We start from the raw sequence: 20,097 nt of genomic DNA, 5'->3' as shown, positions 1-20,097 counted from the left end.
TGTTTACTATTATGACATAATAATTCTGAGATAGTTATACATTCCCACCACCACCTAATAAAACAGTCATATCACAGCTATGGTGTAGTAAAGGGTTATTCAGCACAGCTATGAAATTATGGCCCTGGATATGCTTTTTTGAAGTTTAAAAAACCCAACAATTTTATAGAATTTTTACTAATAGGATTACTACATGCAAGTCAACCTTCTGATGATTGGCTGAGTTTAATGTTGCCATCCACCCATCCATCCAGCAATGAGCTGTTAACCATTATCTTCAAATCAAACACATTTGAAGCTTCTAAAACATGCAAGAGGACAGAACCATTTTGGTAAACATAAAACCCCTTAAAATCTTGTCATTTCCTTCAAAAGCATAACAGAAAGGAAACTGTGGATCAGGAAGGCTCCATGTTTATATCTTGATATTATTTAAAATCCTATTTCAAAGGCCTTTGGGGTGGCACAGCTGGTTGGTTTAGTTTTCTTATTCCTTTTAATTATTTCAGTGATCGTGTCTGAGATTTTCAGTCTGATAAGATGTATTATTTATTGTATAGGGGGAATTTAATTACATTTAATTGTTGTATTTATTATTGTTAGGGGGCTAGATTGAGCCTTTAGGCCCAGCCTGGAGTACAGGGTGGTATGTAACTTGCTCTGCCTCAGGAGCAAACCTGGAAAGTTTCAGGGAGTCATGATTCCTCAACTGTCTCTCTATTGCTCCAGGGAGAAAGTAGTGCACAGATTCTCAAAGGTATTTATGCTCCAAACTCCCACAGATTTCAATGGGAATTGGGCACCTAAATACCATTGAGGATCTGGACCTAAGTGATTGCAGCTCTTGAAAAGGTGAAGCTGGATCCTTGCATCTGGCAAGTGGAGGATAGTGGGGTGGAGCCAGAATGCTGCCCACTTACGCACTGGGAAAACGTTCTGGAGCAGAGTTGGGCAAACTATGGCCCGCGGGCCACATCCAGCCCGCAGGACCCTCCTGTCCTGCCCCTGAGCTCCTGGCCCTGGAGGCTAGCCCCCAGCCGCTCCCCCACTAATCTCCCTCCCCCGCAGCCTCAGTATGCCACGCCACTGGCACAAGGCTCTGGGGGGCCGGGCAGCGCAGTTGCAGAGCCATGTTCTGACCCGGTGCTCCAGGCAGCGTGGTAAGGGGGCAGGGGGGGTTGGATAGAGGGCAGGGGAGCTTGGGGGTGTGGATAGGGGGGCAGTCAGGAATGAGAGTGGGGGTTGGATGGGGTGGCCGGGGACAATCAGGGGTGAGGCGTCCAGGGGTGGTCAGGGGACAGGGAACAGAGGGTGGTGGATGGGGCAGGAGTCCCGGGGGGGGGGAGCCATCAGGGGACAGAGAACAGGGGGTTTGGATGGGGCAGAAGTCCCAGGGGAGCTGTCAGGGGGCGAGAAGTGGAGGGGTCAGATAGGAGGTGGGGGCCAGGCCACGCCACGCCTGGCTGTTTGGGGAGACACAGCCTCCCCTAACTGGCCCTCCATACAATTTTGGAAACCAGATGTGGCCCTCAGGCCAAAAAGTTTGCCCACCCCTGTTCTAGAGTGCAAGGGCGAACTCTACAGCAGGGGCCCTATCCAGCTCTCATTCAAGTCTGTGTAAAGATTCCCATTTACTTGAATGAGAGTTGAATCAGGCCCCAGATCTGGGCCCAAGAGCTGAGTAGGCTAAGCAGGGGGAGTGAAAGGGGCCTTTCCCCCCTCTCAGCCAAGTCAAAAAAAGGGCCAGTCTACCACAAAGCCACTCAATGCATGTGGGGGTTGGATGGGGCAGCAGGGGACAGTCAGGGGTGAGGGGTCCAGGGGTGGTCAGGGGACAGGGAACGGGGGGTGGTGGATGTGGGTCAAATTGTGGGTCTGTAGTAGATACCACGGTGTTTGCTTGCAGACATTATACAGAACGGAATGCATTGTCATGGTCACTAGTTCTTGTTCGTAAGTAAGATACTAATTTAGACCAGAAAATACCCAAAATGGGTTCTTAGATTACAATCTTTGACCAGAGTAAAGCACCAATAGCTAAAATACATGAGTCATCATTGAAGTCTGTTAATTTGGCTATTAAAACATACTGTAAGCCTAACAAAATACATTTATGGTGCAGTAAACCAAAATATATTCAGTAATACAGTGAAACATTCTTAAATGTATACTTTTATAAATCTGGTAGGAGGAAAAATGTTCCTCCCTCGTTATGCCTAATAGGTTTTTACTGTATTTATGATTATTTCAGAAAATAGCCTGAATCCCAACTGTTCTTTATGGGATATGGATTATGAAGGACTATTTCACAGTAAGAAAATTCTCCCTGGGACTCCTGGTTCATATAAACTCTCCAGCCTTCTTAGAAGTAATGCTCTTGTAAGTCATGAGGAAAGAAGAAGGTTGGTAACAAATCGGAACCTGACCCAGAAATCAAAAGAAGAGCAGGTATCCTGTGACATGCTCCTTAAGCTTTACAGATATGTTTTTATGGATGCCTTTGGACGTAAACATGCTTGGAGAATCTTTCGATTTCATAACTGTGATAAGGAAGTCAACCCACCCAAAATTCAGATCAACCCTCTCAAGCTGCTGCAATCCAAACGGAAGCCACTGTTGCTATACTGCGTGCTTAAGCTCCTCAGCGACATGGGAGTACTGGCTGAAGCCCAGCAATCCAAAGCCTTCTCGCTGCTAAAGAAGCAAATGCTTAAAAGAAGGAGACTGTTGTTTAAGTCGGAAGTGAAACAAAGCGGTAGGTATATAAGGAGAATGCACGTTTCCTGTGTTCTTGACATTTTCTGCTTGCATCTATGTTTACCAGCCTCATGTGACCAATGATGTTTAATTGTTTCACCGATGAGCTTAAGGATTCATGTTAGAATGGTGGCTTCTAAGTGCTGGTGCTTCCAACTTTTGCCATTGATTAGTACTTGGTTGCCCATCTTCCTCCCCTCTTTCCATTTACTCCCGCACCATAAGGCCAGATCCTGCAATGCTTACTCACCGGCTTCAGTGGGGTTAATGGCAGGGGTTATAGGATCAGCCCCTCAATGAAAGGCTTGACGTTCTGCCTCTGTTCTGGCACTGCTGCCCGCTTCTCATTCCCTTGTCTGACCTATAACCCACAGTGGAGCATGGGCTGCTGTAAACCAGCCTCCTGCAATCTGGCCTGCTGTGCTGATAGTTTGCTACAAGCAGACAGGATCGTGCAGAATCCAGTAGGAGAGGGTTATAGGAGTCTCACTGCGGCCCTGCAAAGCCTTGACCCAGTGTTCATCACTAAATGCCCAAACCTGCAAAGTGCATTGCGAAGCATCTCCTGCGAAATGCTGATCACCTGAATTTCCATATTGACTTTAGAGGGAGATGAAGGTGTTCAAAATCTAGTAGGAAGAGATCCTATTAAGGTAGGTAGGAGAAAGGAGAATTTGCTGGCTGCAGAGTAAGGGATGCTAGAAAGATTCTGGATGCAGAATGTAGAGGTCAATGGCTGACAGGTTAACTGGTACAGTTGCCTGGAAAGGTTGAGTACCATTCTGTTAGAAGACCACCTCTGAAAGTCAAGAACCATTAAAGGGAATGTTTTGGCTGTGCAGTGTCCAGCACAATACCTCCCCAATTCTGTTGCGGGTCTCAGAGTGCTACTTTAATACAAATAATTAACAATAATTTGTTGTATATTATACAAAGCATTTCTGGAGGAGGTTGTACTAAAGGTTTTAAGCCGTTAGAACAAATTTGAAATACTTTGATGTATTCTGATTTTCTCAAGACTGAACTGAATGTATTTGCCTACAGAGAGATGCAAGTAATATAACTTTTGTTGAGAAAACAAATATCAACACAGAATACTCAGTAGCATTTGCAGTTGGGAAGAGGCAAGTTTTATATTTAGTTATTGAAAATATGTTGTGTTTTAATGGTGGCGTATAAGTCGGAGCCTCATGTTATCCATTTTCAGGATAAAGTGTCACATTATATATGAATTCATATGAAACGGATTCCTGCTTTGATCCATTCCAGCCTAAACTGGCAGTCATAGCAAGTATAGTCGTTTAAGTGATCCTTGCAAGCAGTTAATTCAGTACAAATCCTGGAATAAGACTTACTCAGTATTGTTCATGAAAAGGACCCTTGAGAGATGATCTGAAAGATATTAGGACCTGAGTATGCTAATCATGTGCAAGGGTGACCCCTGTTGGTAGAATTTAAAACCAGATGTGGACAAATCTCAATTACCATCCCTATCTGGTAAACCAGTCTATTGGCTTTTCTGTAGCTTCTAATTATATATCTACGTAATTAAGAAATATTAAAAAAGAATCTCAAAACAACATAGAGATCAAAACACTAATTCTCTCTCTCTCTCCTCTCCCTCTCTCTCTGTATGTATGTGTGTCTATGTATATATGTAATGTGTATGCATAGATACATACACATATATCGCCCAAACTATTTACATAATTTATGCTAATATGTATCTGTAGTGTATGCATTTGAAAACAGTCCTGAGCATCCAGTTTTTATTTGAAGTAGACAGACTGGGTTGTGTTGTAGAAACAGGGACTGCTTTACGTAGGGTACTTTTGTTCAAACTATGCCATGGGAACTACTTAGTGAAAACTGACCCTGCTTTTCCTTCCACCCTCTGCACAGTATTAAGGAAACAGGATATCATTCACAGAGGGAGTTTACCAGGGAGGAAAGCACTTACACAGGAAGTACCATCCCTTTATTCCTGTGTGAATTTTGTGTCTACTGCCAGAAGAAAGTCAGGGTCATTGTGGGAACAAACTATTAGTCAAATTGTCTGTGTCATGAATCAGCTATTTTTTGTCATTCCCTTTAAATGAGACCTCACTAGATCCCAGTCAATCCAAATAAAATTTTCATGCAAAATATTACATTTATTGCAACATGTTGGGGCTTGAAATATTAAAGTTTCCTAATATCAGGGAGTCCATTAGGAAAGAGCGGCATGACCCATTTTGTTTTTGATTAGCCTAAAAAAAAAAAGTGTAACAGTAACAGCAAAATGAGGTCCTTTCGCTAGGAAAGGCTGATGAGACAGATGTGAGGATGTTCACATGGTTGGAAATGTTCTTGTGTTGAGAAAGCATCTTGAGTAGTTGAAGAGTATTGTGTAAACTTTAATTGGAGTTTATTTGAAAAAGAAAAATAATCCTGAAAATGAGGTTTGTCAAGGGTGAAATCAGCCCCATTTCACCTCTTCAGTGTCAGCTCTCGCATAGTAATACGCCTCAGCTCATTTTCCTAAATATGCCTGAAGTGGATTCTTAGAAAAGCATAGAGATGTTTCTAGTCTAATTTGTTCCACAGTTTTGCCCATATGCCAGTTAGGACCTTTTCAATGCTGGGAGAAAATTACCTCTAAATTGCTCACCTCAAGGCAACCTTTTCCTCAGGAATAGGATCAAATCACGATAGCTGTGCTTCTACTAACACCACAGAGAGAGAGGGAGAGAGAGAGAGAGAGGGGGCTTTTGGAAATTACTTAAATAATATAAGAATCTGGAGATCTCCGCAAGCATACGGATAAAGATTTAAAGGCTGAGCCTGCAGTTCTTCCTCTGGCAACAGTCCCACTGAAATCCTGTTGCATAGGACCGAAAGGCAAGTGCAGGCTGGGGGGGGGTCTCATTTAGTGATAACCCAAGCCTTGAATACATTTAGTTCCAGTATTGATGTATTAGCATAATACATACAGCTTGAATATAATTTCTCAACCTGTTATTTTTATTTTGGTCCAGTCTATTAACCTTTATTTTCCTCTAGAATGAACATTTTAGTTGAAGGTGAATAAGACAGTCGGGGATGCAACGGACATTTGGATAAATGCCTATGGAAAATAAGTTCTAGTTCTCTTATACCTGAAATTCTGCACATTTACAACAGGTGAACTCAGACTCCAGAGATCTACAAACAATTTAATTGGCCCTGACCCCTCCCTCAGAAGAAATCTTGCCCCAGAATAAAATTGAGGCAACAGATTGAAACAGTGTGACCGGATGATGGCACATGAATGTATCTCCCTTCCCTTGCTGTTTGTGATCAGCAGCACTTATGGCTTTGCACAGTGGGCTCCCCTTTAGCCTAGGCTCTGTGTGGTATCTGTGGCTGGTATATTTGCCTCCTCACTTCCAGCTGTCCCTCTCCTCTGGAGTGAGAGTTTTTAAATGGGTAGTGTGGGATTTGATGAGGGAATGAATCAGCTCAGTGGCCACAAATCTGTGCTTTAATATATTTATCCATCACCTGGCAGAATCTCTGGTCTTTCATGCTGCATTTAACAGCATAAGAAATACTGATAACTTTGATTCAGAAAAAAATTGGAATCTGAAATGGACTTTTTACTCCAGTCTAAAGACTACTGCAATCAATGGGAGCTGGAGCAGACCATTTAAGAGCAAGGGACCTGATCCAAAGCCCATTGGATCAGGCCCAAGACTTGTTGGAATACCCCCTGAAGGTACTTTTATAGCATTACAGTGACTGTTGTGGGACAGATGACCTCTCCATGGGTGTCTCAGCCTCAGAGCAGTGGTATCCTACCTCCTGTGATTTTCATGCATTCTTGTTCTCAGTCCTCCCCATCAGAGTTCTTTAAACAAATACTTGTTCCCAGCTGCCCTCCGGCTACACATCCCAGAGAAAAGGGTGAGGCTGATTTAATTAGACTGATTTTGCAAGATTGACAAATGAAGAGCTTTCTGTAAGCTCCAAAACTTTTCTCTCACCAACAGAAATTGGTCCAATAAAAGATATAACCTCACCACCTTGTCTCTCTAAATTATCCTTAGGCATCCAAATCTGGTCCTAGGCATTTCCAGCTACTTTGCCCACAACCTTTGCTTAGGGTAGAAAGGGGAACACACCTCACTCCTTAAGCGTGTAGTCTGGGGCACTGGGATTTCCCAGCCTGTGTGCCTGGCAACAGCTTTCCCTTTACTGCTCACCTCCTCTACCAATTTCCCAGCAGAAAGTTTAGCTCCCTGCCGAGGATCTGGGGCCCCAGATAGCTCATGCCCCCAGTAAGGGGAAGACTGTACTTTGCAAAGGACAGAGGCAGTCCAAGTCCCCCGTTCCCTCTGTTGATCTCCAGACCTGTGTGAACCTCACAGAAGGTAGCAGAGGCTGCAGCTGCAACCCGTAGGGGACAGTCTGAGGTTAACAGGGACTGTGCACCCCTCTCCCACTCCCCGGGATTTCAGGGATTTCCTTCCAGCCGCCTGACAGGTCCAGCCACGTGCGCGGCGAATGCCCGGCGCGCGCCCCCTCGAGGCCCCGGCGGGCCAGGCGGGGATGGATGCTCGCCGGCGGGAGCTCGGCTCGGCTCCTTGCATCTGGGCGCCAGCAGCTGGGGAGCCGCACGGCGGGTCCAGGAGGAGACGGCGTCACCGGGGTGGGCGGAGCCAGCGGCTCCGCGGCTGTAAACAGAGGGGGCAGCGCCGGAGGCCGGGAGATGGGCTATAAATAGGGAGGCTGGGGAGTGGAGAAGCAGCCCGGCGCTCAGGAGCAGCTTTCACCTTAGCGCCCGCGGGCTCTCCCTGGTCCGGTGCCGAGCCCCGCGCCTCCGAGGGGGGACTGCCCGCGCCTTAGAGCGGCGAAGGGAGCCCTGCCGAGCCGCTGTGGCTATAGCACCCGGGGATAGGTAAGCGGCTCGGAGCCCGTTGTTCCTCTGGCGGCTCTGCCCCGCGGCGGCCGGGCCGGAGCCGGGTTCGGGCCGGCGCCGGGTTTTGCCGGGGGACGTCGCTGTGTCTGCGCCGGAGCCCACGTGCCTGCGGGGCGGGGAAGCGTTTACCCAGCGCCGCTTTACTCCGCAGGTGGCTGCAGAGGCGCGCGCGCCGCCTTGGGGGAGGGGGGGGGGCGGAGAGCGGGGCCCGGTGGGAATAAAAGGCTTTGAATGACGTGTCTCGGCGTGTGTGTGTCTCTCTCCGGGGCTCGGAGCGTCCATCGCCACGTGCGGGGCCATCCCGGCCGGCGTCCCCTTCGCCTGGGGGATGCTCGGTCCTGGGCAGCAGCAGCAGCTGCTGCTGCTCCGGGCTCGGGCCGGCAAAGCCCCGCCGCGAGCCGGGCAGGGCTCCAGGACCGGCCGCTGTGGCGGATGGAGCCGCTGCTCTCCCGGGGCGCACGAGTCCGAGAGCGACCAAGGAGCCTCCGGGGGCGTCTCGCCAGTGCTGCGGCATCCTGCTGCCGAGGGCTCTGCTCCCGGCCCGCCTCCTCGCCTGGGCCCGGCCCCCTCGGGAACCGGAGCCCCCTGCGAGCTCCAGCGCAACAGGTGCGTATCCTCGGGGCTGGGAGCTGGGCTGCGGGCAGAGCGCGGCGGGCTGCACTGAACCGGCGTGTGCGCCTGTGTGTTGCAGGCCGGTGTCCCGAGCGCGCCCCGCACCTGGCTCCCTGGCGTCCCGGGCACAACAGCAGCCGCTCCGTGGTCATCGGCAGCGGGGCGGCCCTGAGGCTGGAGAGCTCCGCGACTCTCCACTCGCTGCGCATTCAGGACGGAGGTAAGGAGGCGCCTTCCCCCCGAGCCTGGCCGGCCGCTCAGAGCCCTGTCTGGGGGGAGAGCTGCAGCCGGGCATGGCCAGAGCCTGGGAAGGGAGCAGGCACCCCCAGGGAATCGCAGGGGCCTGACCCGCTGGGATGATCCCCTCCAGGAAGGGGGTGGGTCACTGGACGCTAAACCTGGGCGCCCCCCGGCTCGGAGCCTAACCCGAGGTCTCCCGTAGTCTGTATGTGGGGGGTGGGGATCAGAGCAATGTCCTGGCATGTCGGGGAGATCTGTAATGGTCCTGTCCGCTTGCAGCCTCCATGATCCTGTGTGCCACGCCGGGCCTGCCGGTGGCCAAAGGGGGCTTGCGCCCTACTAGCCAGGCTGCCCTGTGGCCAGGAAGGCGGGGCACGAGTCTCTGGCGTTACGTGCGAGTCTCCCCACTTCCCTTTCAGGGGTGCTGGTGTTTGCAGATCGGCAGCAGCCCATCGCCTTAAGGGCCCGCTACATCCTCATTCAGGATGGCGGGGCGTTGCACATTGGCTCCCAGCAGTGCCCCTACGGCTCCCGGGCCACCATCTCGCTGTACGGGAAGGCCAAGGAGGGGCCGGAGGTGGAGAGCTACGGAGAGAAATTCCTCGGGGTGGACAGAGGGGGGACCCTGGAGTTACACGGCAGAAAACCTCGCTCCTGGACGCTGCTGGACAAAACCTTGTACGCGGGCGGGCTCCGTTATGGATCCTACCAGTCCGAGAAGCGCTGGAGCAGCCGAGGCCTCAACATCCGGATCATTGATGCGGACACCGCCCAGGTGGTGGCCGCTGGTCGCTTTGACACGCACCTGCTGGCCGATGAGAGCAGGCGGCTGCGGGAGTTTCTGGCCACCCAAGCTCCGGGCAAGGTGGTGGCAGCCGCAGTAGGAGACTCGGCAGCGAAGAGTTTGACTCTGGAGACCCGACTCCTCCTCAAGGAGCTTCTTCATAGCAAACACATCCTGCATCTGGGGTACAGGTGAGACGGGGGGGGGGGTATTCGCGTGGGGATTTGCTCCAGTCCCGTGCAGAAATCCTGCACGAGCCCAAAACCTTCACTCCTCGCCCTCTGGGCAGAGAATATTTAATCTGCTGTAGCCTAGTCCACGTGCCCACATGGGATCACAACACAAGCTAAGCGCAAACTAGCCCCAGGTTTGCTGATTCTGCGGGCAGTCTGCACTAGTGTGTGACAGCCAAAGAGAGGGGGGACACCGGGCTAGAACTAACTTTTCTAGTGCCCGGATCAGGCTTTTCCAGTCCGGACAGACGCCGTGTTCATGTCCTTGTGGAGAGTGTATGTGTTCCAGGGCTGAGCTTTTATTATTGGACATGTGGCAGGAAGGCGTTGGAAACCTGTAGCACCACCATGGACAGCTCCTGGGCCTCTTTCCTAACAGCTGACAGCTGTCAGCTCCAGAGTGTAATAGTAACTCCCTATCATCTAAAGGGGTTTTCTAATTCAACATTACTTTTAAAAAGCATGATCATCAAACTATATATAAACTCATACCCATGTGCTTAGTGTACTAATAAGATCAAAGCAAGCAAACTTCTGTAAATAGAAACATTCATATTTTTCAAGCCACTAGTGTATAAAATTAAACCATCATTAAGGGAGCTGTATAAGAGACTATTATAGAATCCAGGCTTGCTTTATTTTAAGAATACTTTCTGTAACAGGGACTCTGCATACAAAGGATCTTTCAAGGTTGTAGGGTACAGGGTATATTTCTGTCAATATGATCAGACGCTTCTTGATCTTACTCAGGCAGCCCTGGGCTCTGGTTGGGATCCTTGGAGGTGGTCAGTTTTCAACAACAGAAGATACAAAACCGTATCCAGGGAATGGAACAACTGAGCTAGCAACAGCAGGAAGAGATTTTCAAACTTATGAAGGAATCCATTTTAGAGTCACTGCTTTCAGTGGATGGGAAAAAGGTGTAGTGTATTCTTTTTTTTCTTTTGCCATTAAAATCTGAACTAATTTAGACTAATATTATAGAACTTGGTCAGATGCATGGGGATCATAGACCAACATTGTCATGAAATAACAATTGGGGACAGTCTTTATGTCCCATAAAAGGATATAGACCTTGAATTCATTAAAATTGGTTGAGTAGGTACTCTTTGCAATTATCCAAAATGCACTGGTACACAACATAAAGAACTTCTGACTGTCTTAGTTTTTTTTTTCTCTTCTCCCTAGGGATTCCTCATAATGGATTTAGAGTGAAAGTGTCCAGAGGCATAATTCTTAACTTAGTGGATGAGGTTACAAGTTGGTTACCTGGTGATAGGATAGTCATTGCTAGCACTGACTATTCCATGCATCAAGCTGAAGAATTTAATCTCCTTCCTTGCCCTGAATGTAAAAGTAATCAAGTGAAGATTGATGGTATGAAATATGTTCTTAAGCTATTTCTGTGCAAAAATTTTCACTTTTTAACTCCTCTTTAGCTGAAGTTTGCAAAATTGGGGCCCAGTCCTGCAAATATTTTAGGCATATAAGTTTAAACAAAAGAGTGTTGCCCACTGAAGGCAATGAGACTACTCAACTGTGTTTGCTGGCTGGTTGCTCATTGATTTCAACAGAAGTGCTCAGCACTTGCAGAATCAGACCCTTCACAGTTGTGAAACACACAGGAAATTCATTATAAGTAAAATGACTGAATGAATCTTGTTAGAAACTTGTGTATGTGTTTAGAACTGTGTGGTGAATGAGGGTCATAAACTTAGTTACATTTAAATATTTTTTTTTCACAGGCAGCCCACTTTATCTTCATATTGGGGAAGTTGTAGATGGCATAGACATGAGGGCAGAAGTTGGTCTCCTGACTAGAAATATACTTATTCAAGGAGAAATGGAGGACTCTTGTTATGGACAAAATCAATGCCAGTTTTTCTCCTATGACACATTTGGAGGACAGATTAAAGTAAGTGGCTTGCGCGCGCTCTCTCTCTCTCTCTCTCTCTCTCAACTTCAGATATCTATTTACTATCCAACTTTATACATGAGTAATGTAAAATGACAGTTACATATTTTCCCCAGGTACAGCAAGTATGTATTTGTGTGTAATGAGAGAGAATACTACAAAGGTTATTGAGCTATTTGCAAAACTTGATCCACAATGAAATTACACCCTCTTGCTCACCTCTAATATAAAGGTTGAATATACACTTCTATCCTCCCCTGGGTTAGTTTGTTTTTTGTAAGTCATAGGGGTCATTATGAAGTTACACTACCCAAAAAGGAGACTTTACTCCCTCCAGAGGCACAATTTGCTTTATTCACTGCTTTCCCCCAGGGCATCAACCCTGCTTCACAGGCCCATGTGGTGGTGAGGTGGGTCATGACCCCACCTTCATATCCCTCTTCATTTTCAGTGTCCTAATCTCTATAGGATAGCAGGAGCAAGCATTCCCTGTGTTTCCCAGAACACAAGGCCTACTATTGTGAGCGACCCCTGGGCAGCTGTTCAAGGGAACAAGGATCATGCTAGAGCTTTACCTCTGTGCAGCCACGCAGGTCCCACTCACAGTCTGGGCCACTGTGGTTTTTGGAGAGGTTTTTCTCTTCCCCCTCCCCTAAAAATAACTGGCTGGACCCCCAGCTGATGTAAATCAGAGTAGCCTCAGTGAGGTCAGGTGGTGAAATTAATGGGGCTAAGCAGAAAATGAAATGCTACTGGGCTAGATCGAGATGTAGCTACCAGGAAATATAGACTTTCAGTGGCACCATAAAGATGTTAAATATGACTCTTTGCTAGCTGGCAGTAGTATTTTTTTTTCTCTATAGCTATTGCATAAGTGTGTATATTGCCAGGAATAAATGGTTCATTACTGTTCCTTTTGGACACCACTACCCATTCGGTATTTGGGAAGTTGAGTCATATGTAGAAAGATGCAACCTTTGGGCCTAATCCTATACTGAAGTCAATGGAGCAGATTAGCACTTTGCAGGATCAAGCACTTTGTTACTTGTTTGAAAATTTGTTTCTTTTTTGCTGTCACACTCTTGTACTGCAAATTTTTTTTCCTTAGGTCTATGTTTGTCTCAATAGATACAAAGGAATTTTACCTCCGTTCACATGGCAGGAGTGGAATTAAAAAACATGGGGCAGCAAATACTAGGCAGCTATCCTGTTCATTTTCACTTGACTGGAGACGTAGATGAGAAAGGAGGATATGAATCGCCTACTTACCTTGATAATCTGGCTATACACCACTGTTTCTCTAGGTGTGTTGCCATACATGGAACACATGGCCTTCTGGTAAGAGATACATTTTACTGACAAACTACTACCTTTATTTTGCTGAATGTTAAAAAATGTGTAATATGTCCTGCGATGCTTGAACACCATACAATTAAGTATTTTGAAGCATGACTCTTTTTTCTAGTGCATCTGTTGGGTGGATACCTTGAAATAATTCAAGTTTAGAATTGACATTGTAGTGGCCCTACGAGTCGAAAGAAATGTCAAGTTCTGTATATTATGTTTATAATTAAGCATGATGAGATTGTTCTGAGCAATCTGTGATAGCGTGGAACTTTCACCAGGTAACTGTTGTCTTCATCAAACACATGGTGAAGTTACCAACCTTGGAATTTGCAACAGAGATACAATCAAGAGCTATAGTTAAAACCAGGAACAATGTTAGACTAATCCAAAGATATTCATAAAGTCAAGGGGAAAGACATGTGAGCAATAAGGGCCCAAATGCCCGCTGCAAAGCCAGCAAAGCTTGGTAATTTTGGCTTTGGGTCAAACTCTCTGGCAGAGGTCATTGTGGAAAGGGGCTCACCAGAAAATGTGTGCCCAACAAAGAAAGTGCCAAGATTTGTTCAGGAAACCTCTCCACTGCATCTCCATGTTCTCCGTATCCCACCCATGAAATGGTATGGTGTGCTGAAGTGAGGCCCCACTGGCAGGGAAGTACTTATGGGTCATGTTACCTGTGTTTAGTCATAATCCTCCCCCACCCTGATCTATCCATGACCCATATGCACTCTTCATGAAACGTTATTCTTGCCCCTGTACATAAAGCTGCTGCCAGCTAGAACACAGGTATATATTCATACTGCTTTTGTAGTATGTGCCCGTTTGGTACTGTACTTGTAAGTGTGGAAGGGGCTGAAGGCACCCTCTGTGGGCCTGAGGATCTGTTTGCATTGTCCAGATCTCCTTCAAAAAGGGCTGATTGTCACTTCCTGATATCTTAAGTGTTTGTGTTGGCAGAACCTCCAAAAGTTGATGGAATAAGTAGTGTCTTCCTTTTCCTTCCTCACAAAATGATCACTTATTTATATTAGACCTTTTGAATCAGGTGAACAATCAGAGAATAAATTAATGTTGACCTAACTGGAACAACTTGTGCTCTTGAGACTTGTCAAAAGTGTAGTCCGACAGCTCCCTACTGACTATGAGATTCCACATATGTCAACTAAATTAGAAACTCAAATGCAAAATCTAGTCCTGCAGGGGATAGCATATGGGTTTGCAAAGGCAATGAGTCCACAAATCAATGAGTAGATAAATGTACTAGCTGAATCTGTGAATGAAATCATTTTGTTGCAGTGCAGTAATTAAAAATAAATCTGTAGCCAGTCCTCTCAGACCAATCTGAGATTTCAGCAGGGAACATATATCTCAGTGTATGAACAACTGAGTAATATGTTTATATAATATGCATGTTAATTTGGCCTTATGTTGTGATGCTTTAGAGTTCAGAGCAGAGAAACTTTGATACAGGGTTTTTCCCCAGTTTTATGCTACTGTGAATGAACAAACTGGATCACTTAACAAAATATGAGGTGGGATGCAGCATTTTGTGGCACAACTGTGTACTTGTCAATGAGATGAAAGGCACTTCAGATATCTGCCTTTGTGTGTGCCATGTCACAAGTCAGCAGCCTTGCAGCACAGTTTTGGTTACTTATCACAGCTGAAAAGCAGGTTGTGACATGCCTGCTGCTTCACTGACATGCACGACACATGCCACCGAACCCTGTAGTCATTACTGTATAAAGTTGCAGTACATGAAGGTCACTTATATTGTATTGCTGAGCTATATATAATTCAGTGTTTGGAGGCATCCTAATTATCTGATATTGGAAACACTACTGGAGCACAAGGCTGCTGAGTGGACAGAGTTTCATTCCTAAGCATACAACAGTCTGCTACCCCTAATATCACAGTGTGATAGGTAGTACTTCTTTTCCAAACCTTTGGCTTCTCTCTGTAATATATGTTAATGGCTACACCAGGGTAATCAGTCCTGCAATCATAATTTTGGCCTATTTTCTTTTGACCCTGATTTTTTTTTCAGTGCAAATATAAATGATCTTTAAACAGTGCTATTCCCAGTTAGGTGGGTGGTCAGTGTCCTTTCAGATATGAAAGTTACTAGGGAGCTCCTGTCTGTCTGTCTCTCTCTCTCTCTCTCTCTCTCTCTCTCTCTTTTTTTTTTTTTAAAGCCAGCACCTGGATTAAAAATAAAATAAGACCCAGGGCCAGCTTTTGGCTCCTCATTCACCATGTTTCTAAAATCCAGGTTTGCAACCCTTAGCCAGATCCATGAGAATCCAAGGATGTAATTGAAATTCTGTCTTTCTGGCATGGAGAGATTTAGTGTTGATCATTATTTTCTTCCAAAGAGGAGTATTTGGTCTTATGTGTTTATTCCTTAGCCCACTGCTGATTGAAAGCATCCTCAGCACTGCTCCTGCCCATCACACTAAAGGACATATTTAGATAGAGCATTACCATTCTTAGGAGGTTGGCAAAGACATGTGACGCTGTTAGCTCAGAAATGGGTTTAGCTGTCTCTATTAGCAAGGCTGAACTGACCAGCACACTCCTCAGTGCCACTGCTTCTAGATTGGTCAGGCTTGTGGCAATTGACCCTCTCAGTCTGAGCATGTGTTCCTGAATTCTAAGTGGGAATATTTTCAGTGGACTGCAGTTTTTGGAAGCCAGTAGATGAGTGGGGTTTTTTGTTGTTTGTTTGCCTGTATATTAAGTGCTCTCTAGACATCTCATTGAAACAGATACAAAAGCTGCTGATTCCAATTTAGAGAGTTATCAGGGGAAAATGAATGCCAGTGGGAATTGGCAATACGATACCCATACAGATTGTTATACGTGTGTAACATACAATTATCATATTACTTTCCAGATTCATATACTGTAAGTATACTTGTATACAGTAGATGAATACTGAATACAAGTATACTTACAATGATAATCATCCTTTTTTCCCAGATTCACATACTGTATCTGGTTTAACTAGCCCTCTGTACCTAAAGGAAACCAAGTAGGTTCATATTATTTAGTCTTGCAGTCTTTACATGGACATTACTCAAATTGATGTCAGTGGGAATTTTTGCTTGTATAAGGAGCAAGCGAATGTGCTGACACCATTTAAAGTATAGCGTTAGCTTAAGTTTTATTGAAACCTGTCAAATAAGATTTGGCAAAAAAGACTCCGTATTTTAACTGGTCTGATTTAGTATTTTCAGTTATGAAGACAAATTTTAGAAATCCTCACTAATGCTGTACATCAAAGCAGGCTTATTATGCTAAGTCCCTTCGGTCAAAGTATGTTTTAATGAAATATTTTTGTGCACGTGTCCACTTAATCTTAAGAAGGTGGAGAAGATGGATTGCAACTTCTGCAAATATTAAGAGAATTAATAACCAGAGAATATAGGCAAAACATCTTATTGAATTTAGTAGTGTAAATTATTCTGCAGTAAAACACTGAATCTCTTTTCCTCCCTCCAAATTGAGAAGTATCTCAAAGAAATCTAGAGTATCTATGAATAACACAGTCATGCTGATAAATACCACAATTCTGTATCAAATATTCTCACATATACTTCAGTACAGTTTCAAATCAAAATTGTATTATTTTCTATTAATTATGCATGTGATCCTACTCAAATTAAAGTTTAATGGGAGTTTTGCTGTTGACTGCAATGTGAGGAAGAGCAGGCCCTGAATGTAGTAAGGGCCAAATTAGCTCACCCTTACTGAGTATACCTTACTCTGGATTTAGTTCCAGAACTACTCTCAGATGAAAGTACCGTTCAGTGTGAGTGAGGGTGGCAAAATTGGTCCTTAAGGTTTTTGAAGTTTATCAATATTAAAAACCACATCTTTGTTCGTAGTTAACATGTAACCCACATTTTGTATAATTGATTCAGGTGAAAGATACTATTGGCTATGATACTTTGGGTCACTGTTTTTTCCTTGAAGATGGGCTGGAGCAACGCAATACATTTTACCACAATTTGGGTCTCCTTACCAAGCCTGGAACAATCTTGCCTTCAGACCGCAATGAAGCCATGTGCCTCGCAATGCGTAGCAATGTCTATGGGAATTATGTACCTATACCAAGCACCGACTGCATGTAAGCCCTAAATGAGTATAATAGGTCTTCACTTTTATATAGCATCTTGCATCTGGTCTTGAAAGTACTGAATTATGATACTGAGGTGAAACTAAGGTGTTTACAGAGTGGGTTTGTTTTCCCAAGTTTGACACATGCTGCTATTGGGATCGTGACAAATTTTAGCTTCTACTGTAACTTTCTATTTTTTAAATAAATATTGGCTACTAGGTAAAGTGTGTTGAGGGTGAAGGCTCATGGAGGTCTCTGCTAATAGAGACCTGAATCTCAGTCAATTAATATTTATTGAATTCCATTTCTGTCACAGTTTTCTAGTGTGAGAGAGAGAAAAACACAATATAGTATCTTGCTCGTCTCTGAATCCTTTTTAATTGGGATAATCAAGGCTCCATGAAATCTGTCTGATAAATCGGGCTCACTTCAGCCTGGCATAAGCAGACATAAATCCCATTTACTTCAAAGGGAGTTTTTTTGACTCCATGGATGACTTTGGATCATAGCGTCTAGAGTAAATTAGCCATTAGCACATGAGTACATTAGGGGATCAAATGTAAAGATTAGCATAAATTATAATTAGCCATGTTTAGTTGCACTTTGCTCAGAGGGGAAAAAATCATTATTATTGGTGGCTGGAGTACACCTCCAAACTGAAGAAACGGTCCATTGTAATATGGGTACTAATATGATCCCATTGACTCAGCTAGGGTTGCTCATGAGAGTGTAGTTTAGCCCAGGAACCCGGTACTTTTCCAGGATAGAATTTAAGGACCACATCTTGCTAATTTTTACTCACACAAGTAATCCCATTGACTTCATTGGGATTACTCCTGTGAGTATACTAAGGCTGCTTTTGTGATTAGCACAGTTATATTGCAGGTATCTGGGCCATTCCTGCAAACCATCAGATCCAATAGGATATTCATGTTGATTTAGGATTGTTCCCATGAGCATGAATACACTACAAATGTAATAGGATGGTTTAGAAATAAATGTATGTTAGAATTTTCTGATTAAAAATTATCAAATTAGATGCTATGAGTAAATAGGGGAAAAAATTAACAGAACTCTTACATGTGGTATATATTGTCCATCGCAAGTTATTTTCTTAAACAATAATTGCATAAATATAACTAGCTTTTGTCTGTGCCACCATAAATCCTCCTGCTTGATAGTGTCCTTAATCTGAGCAAAGGAATTCGTATCACTCTTTAATCCCATTAATAATCTGTTAGCAGCTTGCACAGGATACTTATTCTGGTATCCTTCTGATCATAAAGCTGTAGGGAGTTAGACCTTCCTCCCTCACTCCAAGTTCTATAGAGGAACAGAAGGTCATTTTTTAGACATTTTCCATAGCTATTTAATTCTGACCCTAGCAAATTCTTGAAAAAATGACCTCAGGTTTACTTAACTTGCTTTTAACAGAGCACAGATTTTTGTGAATAGTCTCATATAGCTTCCAGTATGTAGCTCCATAAATGAACATGTCTGACATCATTGCTTTTATTTTTCATGAAAAGTACCTGTGGAGTTTTAAAATCAAAGGGAGTGTGGTGGCTAAAATGTAATGCAATGCTATAAAAGCTTAGCCCTTCCTGTTTTGTTACTCCTTAGGATCGTTTTCTTTTTTAAATTTTATTTTATTTTTCATTTTCAGGGCTGTCAGCACATTCTGGATTGCTAACCCAAACAACAATTTGATAGAGAATGCAGCAGCTGGTGCTCAGGTAATATCATTAAACAGCAAGGACCATATATCACCTTCAATCCACATGCATGCACCACTTACTGATGCCATTGGTGTGGAAGGCATCACGTTTTTATGTATCATAGAATCTGGGTGCCTATTGCTGCATAAGGCCAAAGGCAATTAGGTAGTTATTGGCCTGGTACAATAAGACTGCTTGTGAACTGGAACGTTCTGTTTGTGTCCAGAGATCATCCATGTGCACAGAATTGATATGTCATACCAGAGTTTCCACTTATGTAAAACAGGAAAAAAGTGTGTGTGTGGGGGGGGGTGTTTTTTTTTTTTTTTTGGCAAATGTTGACTCTAGTGGTGACCACTGTATTTAATAATAATGTTTCTTATAAAACTGGAACCCCAGCTATACATGCAAATCATGTGTATGATTAATGGCATGTTCCCTAAGCCAAAATTTCATCTACCCTTCTCCTTCATACCCCCAATCTATGTGCATGCAAAATCCACAGGTGTGTGCCCAGACGAGCACTTGTACATGCAAGTGGAGTAAGCTTGTGTAGACAGATGTGTTGGTTTTGTATGCACAAAGTGGTGCATGCTCATTTTGCAGGCTGTGTAAGAAGTTTCTTTGAAAATTTGTTGGTGCCACTGGCAAAGCTAAATACTATAGAGTCTGAGAATTTATTGAACTGCCCCATAGTCTCAACCTGTTTATTGTGTTTTAGGATGTTGGGATATGGTACATCTTCCACCGGGTTCCAACCGGACAGTCTGAGGGACAATACCCAGAGGCACAGGCGGAGTTCACTCCCTTGGGGATATTTTACAATAACCGAGTCCATTCTAATTTCAAGGCATGTAAAAGATTTTCATACATTTGCACAAATGTAATAAGATTTAGCACTTACTGTAGGTAGCTCTCAGATCGCATGGGCTAGAAACACTTTCATAGTGCTGTTTTAACATTGACTAAACAGTTGTCTCAACATCTCTGCAGTGTACATGGGTGATATTATTCCTATTGTACAGATGGACAAACTGAGACTGTGGGCAGTATGCTGCTCTGTGCCACACAGCATGGAGGAATGCATGCAGCAGTAGATGTTGTACAGACATAGGGCACATAGCAGTAGATGTAGTGTTACTCTCTACTGCAATAGTGGGTGGGTGGGTTTGGAGGGGTGTGGCCAGAGCCCTGCAAAATAGCTGGAGTAGGGCCAAATCCTGATCTGCCACTTTTTTTTTTCAAAATAATTGCGATAACTTTAATCTCACTTTAAGGTAATTCCATGAAAATATTTTCCCTAAATGTAGGCATAAAGACTGAATCTACAAATAAGAATCCTTTTTTCATTATTGCTCAGGATTCCAGATGGAGAGGAGGCAAAAATTACTGTATCAACTTGGGGACGTTTTTGTTTTATTAGGATATA

The 20,097-nt window shown here is 44.5% G+C and overlaps 1 protein-coding gene across 7 annotated transcripts in view; it reads left to right on the top strand.

Annotated features, from left to right (window-relative positions):
- Positions 1-20,097, top strand: part of LOC140895014 (cell surface hyaluronidase CEMIP2) — an 84,542-nt gene that overhangs the window by 2,395 nt on the left and 62,050 nt on the right. For all 7 annotated transcript variants that reach the window (XM_073304100.2, XM_073304094.2, XM_073304092.2 and 4 more), the window contains 10 exons: positions 2,252-2,755; positions 8,388-8,528; positions 8,968-9,523; positions 10,316-10,485; positions 10,754-10,942; positions 11,311-11,480; positions 12,609-12,818; positions 16,754-16,959; positions 18,617-18,686; positions 19,390-19,518. In XM_073304100.2, coding sequence (XP_073160201.1) covers positions 2,252-2,755; positions 8,388-8,528; positions 8,968-9,523; positions 10,316-10,485; positions 10,754-10,942; positions 11,311-11,480; positions 12,609-12,818; positions 16,754-16,959; positions 18,617-18,686; positions 19,390-19,518 — 2,345 coding nt within the window. The remainder of the gene's footprint in view (positions 1-2,251; positions 2,756-8,387; positions 8,529-8,967; positions 9,524-10,315; positions 10,486-10,753; positions 10,943-11,310; positions 11,481-12,608; positions 12,819-16,753; positions 16,960-18,616; positions 18,687-19,389; positions 19,519-20,097) is intronic.

This window comes from Lepidochelys kempii, chromosome 10 (assembly GCF_965140285.1).
Source record: "Lepidochelys kempii isolate rLepKem1 chromosome 10, rLepKem1.hap1, whole genome shotgun sequence".
NCBI lineage: Eukaryota > Metazoa > Chordata > Testudines > Cheloniidae > Lepidochelys > Lepidochelys kempii.
Note: the sequence above shows the minus strand (reverse complement) of the source record. Positions and strands in the feature narration are given on the sequence as shown.